The following is a 6,763-nucleotide window of genomic DNA, read 5'->3' on the forward strand; positions in this document are numbered from 1 at the left end:
CTATCAAATATAAAAAAATAATAAAATTGATTTATATGTTTGCACCAATTTAATTATATATGTAATAGTTACTGACTTTTAATTATTTAATATATATTTGTTATTTCATAATATGTAAAAATATTTAACACATAAAATAATTTATATATATAATGTTGATTCTGCGCAAGGCGCGGATCTTAACATAGTGTTTAGTAAAATAGTAAATGTTAAACATTGCTGCAGCAACCAAACAATGTACAATATCCAAAAAAGCTTTTTTGGTTTTTTCTTGTTTACGTTTTTGTACAAGGCTGCAACTGCGAGTACATGTCACAAGACAAACAAACCTAAATAAAATTTGTACTGAAATTAAAGAAAACAGAGGTCCAAAACCAAGAACACTGGCTACGAATAGGCTGGTCTGCTTCATTTGCTTCCAACTTCAATTTCCAGCTGACTGATAAAAGAAAAAGAAAACAAGAAGTCAATAGAAAACGTAAGAAACCAGCAAGAAGATAGAATCAAGAGCATAGAGACAGCATTGAATAATACCTAATTTGCATAGAAGCGAGAACGACGCCTTCTTGAATTGTAAACCAGAGAGAACCTATAGCATTAAACAACGTCTATCATGTAGACACAACAACAAAATCCAAATCAAGTGGTGCCTCTAAATGATTCTAACCTTGGATGCATAGCGTTACTTCTGTTAAGTCCATTTGTTGTTACAAACTCATCATCGATCTCATCTACTCTATACACTGGGAACTCAAACGACGCCACCGAGCTGTCATCAGAGTTCGAATTATCATAGCTAGAGCGGCGACTCCCTCTCCTACTCCTACTCTCACCCAGCATCCTCGCCCTCCTCCTGTTCCTCCTCGCATTCCTTATATTATCAAACATTTTATACAGTATACAAGACGTCCACCAGCTACTACTCCCTTCATTGCCAGGACCCTCCTCGAACTCATCTCCAGTGCCACCATCACCATCATCATCTCCATACTCGATCACATAGTCTCCCAACACCACACCTCTCGGAACCTCGGAGTGGATCGTGCTCAGCACGTCGATGATCTCAGACGACTGCTGGAAATTATCCCAGTCTAGCTTCCTCGCGGGATCGATCTTGGAAGGGCGAGAGTCAGGATGCTCTGACTTAGCGTGCTGGCGAAGCTCGGTGTAAGTTCCAATAAATCTACACCCCTCTTCCTCGCAAGAACGGTGCTTCTCGTCGAGGAGAACACGAGCTTCCTCCACAACAACCCACCCGGTGACCTCTCCTCTGCAGAGCGGGCACACTGGTTTGCAGCTCTCTTCCAAAACCTTAGACAGTGTCTCATCGTCGTCATCTTCAGGAGCAGGAGAGGGAGGTGAGTCTGTGGAACAGGCGGTGATGAAACGGTCTAAGCAGTTGGAGTGGAGGTGATCCGTGTTGCAGACGAAGGCACGGCATCCGTTTTGGTAAGAAGAGCATTGGAGGAGGACGCCGTTGTGAGGGGAGTCTAGGCAAATGGGGCAAACTAAATCATCCCAATTGATGATCAGGTGAAAGTCTTGAAGCTGCTTTTCGCAAACGAGTTCCATAAAGTTCCAAACTTGAGATTCAAAACCCTTTCTTCTTCTACGTCATTTCCTTGCTCTGTATAATGTAAACGAGGCTGGTGAAACGACTCTAATGGATAAAGAATGCGAGGACAACTCGGATGGAGATTTCAATAAACAGATCACATAGCAAAGAAAAAATCGAATCCAAACCTTAAAGCGAAAACTAGAAGCGGATCCGAGTAAGCGAATTGGTAAAACAATTAGTTAACCAAACAAATCGAATTTAAGTATTAAGTATATGCACAATAGCAGAGAGAGAAGAAGAAGAAGAAGAAGAAGAAGCGAGATTTGAGGAGTATGATCGAATCGAAAAGTCGAAGAAGAGGAAGGCTGACCTTTTTTGAGATTGGCAGTTTTCAAGGGGAAGAGGACGAGATGGGGTTTCTTGTGGGGATAGTGCTTCTCGCAGTTGGTAGAGGGAACGGAACAAGCCTAGCCGAGCCTAGCCGAGTCTTTTTTTTTTTTTCCAAATAGTACATTTAAGTACTTTAATCATTATTAAAAGAGGGGTTTGATTGGTCTGAATTGTTTTGTGACTACCTTTTACTTTTTTCACTTTCTTGAAATGGTATTTATTATATTGATTTGTATAGTTTATATTTATTTATTGATGATAATAGTTTAGTCAATGTTCAAACTACATAGGAATGTGAAATGCGGATAATATTTGATTCTTGTTTTATAAAGAGAAAATGTCAATATATATTCTTTTAAAAGTCTTTATATCTTTCTGTGCGGCCTTCTTCTTTTCATGTCAATAATCCTTGACTATATAAAAAAAATGTTTTTAACAATTCCTATCAAAAATATCTAAATGTTATGCTTTAACTGGGCCTCTATACTTGATGCAGGTAGTTTAAAATAAATTGAAAATATAAGATATCAAATATGTATGTTCGAATGACAATGGATAGTTGCATAATTCATGGGCCCTTTAGTATGTGAGGGTAGTCGCAACTCGCCAGATAATGGATCCAGTTTAGATCCGTGCCATAAAGTGCAAAAGATACACTAATAACAACTCTTTCGAGTCCGTCCAGAGATTGTTATGTGAATCAGTCTTGTGCAAACACTACACAGCTTTGATTTGAATGACGTCGATTAATGTTAGTGTATGTTTACATTAGACAACGTCAAAGACTATAAAACAAGGAGCGACAAGTGAAGTTTTGTGTGTGCTTCTTCTTCTATATAATTACATGTATGCTGTATTTAGATTACTATCGTAACATGTATAATGCACCGAAGATTAAACTGTATTAATCTACGTTTTCCTCCCTGATAAACTACCTCTTTCCTCTTCTTAAGATCCCCTACAAAGGTGAGAAGCCGATTCATCATCTGTCGGATAACACCGAGTTGCTCCATGACAGCACGAAATCACGAAAAACATTCGGTAAATCTGCATTCAAAGCCAAAGGATATATTTATTTTTTTCTTCAAAATCATACAAAACTATTAAGTGATAAATCAATGTCCCAAGGTTCCCATGTTTACAGGGGCAATAAGAATGGCAGATGGGGAATATACTACCTTGCACGACTTGCATGGCCAGTGTGGGAATGTCTACTTCTTCTTCAACCAATTTGTATACGTCCACAAGCTGAAAGATCAAAAAAGTAAAGTTAGTGATTTAGCTTTAGAGGCCCGGTAACTCTGGTGATGTTTTAATGTATAAACCTCTTCTACATGAAGTTTTGAGTCCTCTGTGAGTGCAAGAATAAGTTTCCTGCGGATGCCTTCATCAAGGAGGAAAAGACGAGCTCCATCCTTTATGGTATCTGTCAAATCAAGCTTGCTCTCCCTGAAAATATCATCCATAAAAACATGCATTAGTATTTAAGCTTTTCACGGGATTGACCCATTGAGATTTGGGAAGAATGTTTATCCAACACTCGGTTACTTACACACGCTTAACTCGTAGAGCAGGGTTACTACTCATTTGGCCGACGTTTTCCTTTGCAAGTGATATGAGGTTTTCCAGCCTTTTCCATTGGAAATTACCATCTTTGAATAGAACCTGAAACGGTGGTGGCAACAAGATCTCTGATTTCAGGTGACGCGGATAACAATTTGACGTTTCATTTAAGAGAGATGACATCACTTATCATTATACCTGTATCAACCGTTCCCGGAGTGCGGGATTTGGATCCGTTAGGAGGCGCTTTGCTACATATGGATAAGCAACCTAGACAGAAAAAAATAGCAATCTTTTAGAGTGGAAGGGAGATGTCAGTGAACATGTAGCTAGTATCTGCTCACTTCGGGATTTATGTGAGCTAACCCTATACTTGAAGAAAGGAATCAAAATGTAGCTTCACCTCAAGAAATTTAAAATCAGGCTTCAGTGTGAAACATATACCCTCCTGCGTAAGCAGAGAACGAATAACAAGAGAGAACCGCTCCGGGATACGGATGGGAAAGTCGTACACAAGCTTGTTGAATTGGCCTGCAACAACAAAAACGTGACACCTTTGTTTAGGACGTGGAAGGAAAAACAATTTATTCTGTCTGGGAATGCATGAAACAGTACATACCTGTAACACTTCGGAAATTGAAATCTGCAAGTCCTTTCCCGGCAGAATTCTGCCAGATGGCTTCTAAAGCTGGAACAATAGGAGAAACATCGGTACCCTTGGCCAAGAATCCGAGCCTAGTGAAATCATTTGCCATCTCCCCATAGTCCTCATTAACCGCATGGACAACAGCATCAATCAAAATTTGCTTGTTTTGCTGAGAAAGAAAGGATTTAGTTAGACTATGAGTGACAGAGTCTATATACAGATGTGAAAATCACTATGAAAAGGAGGCATATGTTGTTTGTTAAGGTTACTAGATACATTAGAACCATTGAACTCAAATTACCTGACTCAGAACGGCAACGTTACCAAAGTCCACATAAGCAATACGCCCATCCTGCATTGCAAAGATATTTCCAGGATGTGGATCTCCGTGAAATAATCCGAATTCCAACAGCTGTCTTAGAGCAGCACTCACGCCAACGGTCAAGAATCCATTTAAATCAAGTCCCGCATCCTTGATGGCCTGAGTACAGTTAGTAAGAGTCAATACTCAAGAGTGTACTTTATTTATGACTTTTTAAGAGGGTATAAAAGAATTTGTACTGGGATGGCCCCTATTTGAAAGTCATACCTGTGGGTCAGTACACCGAATACCATCAATCCATTCCATTACCAGAACCCGCGGACCACAAAGATTCTTGTATACTCCAGGAATTTTGACAGTGGGGTCATCTTTAAAGTTCTCCAGAAAGTCTTCAATGTTCCTGGCTTCCTGTAGACAAGAACTTAAGGTTAACTAGGATTATAGAAAGACTCGTTATCTCAGATCATTAAGTCAAACAAAGCATAGAGTGTCAAATAAAAAAATTATATGAGATACCAAGGTGTAGTCAAGCTCCTCCAAAAGTTTTTCTCCAAATTCATCAACTATTAGCTCTGCGTTGCAGCCCAGTTTCTGTAGACTAAATCCGTTTAAGAACGAGGCAAGGGTTCGGAAGAGAAAGAGATCCCGGTAGATTATGGGCTCTATCTGTGGTCTCTGCACCTGTATATACATAAAAAACAAATGTTAAAACCAAACTTTAGGACAGTTTCAGTTTATTACAGCCATATTAAATCACACAAGTTTCGAAGAAGAAACTAGAGTAAAATAATTTAATTTCGAACCTTGATAGCAACATCCTCTCCAGTGGCACGAAGAGTAGCTCTATAAACTTGTCCCAAGCTCGCAGCCGCTATTGTCTGTGAAGAAATCTTGCTAAACAGGGACTCAAGAGGTTGGCCTAACTCTTCCTCGATAATCTTGAAAGCAACCTGGAAAGCAACTCCACAACTTAAACTTCATCACACAAAGGCACATGATAACATCTTGCTCAACAAATTCCTCCAAAAGTTCTAAAAACTTTACCTCGTTGGGGAATGGAGGAACATCATCTTGAAGAATACAGAGCTCGTTCATGTAATCTTCACGGATGATATCAGGTCTGTTTGCAAGAACCTGTCCAGCTTTGATAAAAGAAGGCCCCAAGTTACACAAAAGGTTCCTAAGCTGCCTAGCACGGAACGGGACGACTTCCTCATCCCTCCCAACCAAAAAATCATACACTAAGGTAGACCAATACAGCCCCAGGTTCCAAACAATCTCCACACCTCGTGAAGCAAGAGAGACGACTGATCCTCTTGATTCCAGCACTTTACTCCTCACCTGAATCACCAAAGCATCATATCAGTAAAAACTCCACAAAAGTCAGTGAAAATTTCACCTAAAAATACAAAACATAACGATTCAATTAGTGAATTCAAACAATGAAATTAACAGTAATAAAACGCGTGAATCGAAACGAATACGTTAGAGGCGATTAATCAATCATTACAGTCTCTGGAGAATACTTTCGGAAAGGGATGCAAACGCCTCGCTCGATGTCCAGCTGCTCCAGCGCCGCGCTCGATTTGCCTACTCTCTCCATCCCCGTCGTCATTATCGCGGCGTCTTTCGGATTCCGGTTCCCAATCGAGGCGTTTCTAGTGGAAGTGGAAACATCCGTCGACGCAGCCGCGGAGGTGACTGAGAGGTTAGAAGTCCGTACAGCTGAGAACGTCCTCCTTTGCCGCGAAGGATCATCTCTCCGGTCGAGAACGGAGAGGTGTTTTCTACGAAGGCTCTGATTGAGGGAGAAATTAGGTTTTGCGAAACTATTACAGTGGATCGACTCCATTGATCAGCAGCGAAGCGATGTGCGGGAGAAGAAGATGAAGAAGAAGGAACAGTGGATACGTAATCGTTGGAGGAAAATGAAAATTAAAATAAATAAATATTACCGAAAATGGTATAATCGACTGCCAACCACAGAATATCATTGTTTGTTTTATTTATATCTTCCCATAAGCTACAAAACTTAATGGAAACAAAACAAGTTGACGGAAAAAAAAAAAAAAAAAAAAAAACTGCCCAGCTTAAGAACTTGGACGAGATTGTGTTTCTTTGCATTCAACACTTGTAATCTCTCCTCCACTTGTTTCTCTTCTTTCTCTATTTCGCTTGGTACTACTTCTTCAGCTGTTTCCTTTGCCTGGAAAAAAAAAAAAAAAAAAAAAGGCTACAGAACTTTTATCACCTCACGTTTCACCAAAAACTTCATAGAAAATGT

At 39.8% G+C, this 6,763-nt stretch overlaps 2 protein-coding genes across 3 annotated transcripts; both read right to left on the reverse strand.

The window, feature by feature from the left end:
- Positions 1-238: 238 nt before the first annotated feature.
- Positions 239-1,997, reverse strand: LOC106318000. Of its 2 annotated transcripts, none has more exons than XM_013755941.1 (4): positions 1,929-1,997; positions 668-1,627; positions 535-589; positions 239-439 (listed from the first exon to the last, which is right to left on the reverse strand). In XM_013755941.1, the coding sequence occupies exons 2-3, from the start codon at positions 1,570-1,572 to the stop codon at positions 535-537; spliced, it is 960 nt and encodes a 319-aa protein (XP_013611395.1). In that variant the 5' UTR covers positions 1,573-1,627; positions 1,929-1,997; the 3' UTR covers positions 239-439. The 2 variants fall into 2 exon arrangements, with proteins under 2 accessions (XP_013611395.1, XP_013611317.1); XM_013755863.1 differs by lacking the exon at positions 1,929-1,997 and adding an exon at positions 1,744-1,922.
- A 755-nt stretch (positions 1,998-2,752) lies between these two features.
- LOC106311970 (uncharacterized aarF domain-containing protein kinase At4g31390, chloroplastic) lies at positions 2,753-6,422 on the reverse strand. Its single transcript, XM_013749333.1, has 13 exons — positions 5,990-6,422; positions 5,524-5,820; positions 5,283-5,429; positions 4,996-5,160; positions 4,747-4,887; positions 4,459-4,638; positions 4,131-4,326; positions 3,915-4,042; positions 3,710-3,781; positions 3,501-3,613; positions 3,274-3,397; positions 3,127-3,196; positions 2,753-2,995 (listed from the first exon to the last, which is right to left on the reverse strand). The coding sequence occupies exons 1-13, from the start codon at positions 6,329-6,331 to the stop codon at positions 2,931-2,933; spliced, it is 2,040 nt and encodes a 679-aa protein (XP_013604787.1). The 5' UTR covers positions 6,332-6,422; the 3' UTR covers positions 2,753-2,930.
- Between the last annotated feature and the right edge of the window lie 341 nt (positions 6,423-6,763).

This window comes from Brassica oleracea, chromosome C1 (assembly GCF_000695525.1).
Source record: "Brassica oleracea var. oleracea cultivar TO1000 chromosome C1, BOL, whole genome shotgun sequence".
Classification (NCBI taxonomy): Eukaryota; Viridiplantae; Streptophyta; class Magnoliopsida; order Brassicales; family Brassicaceae; genus Brassica; species Brassica oleracea.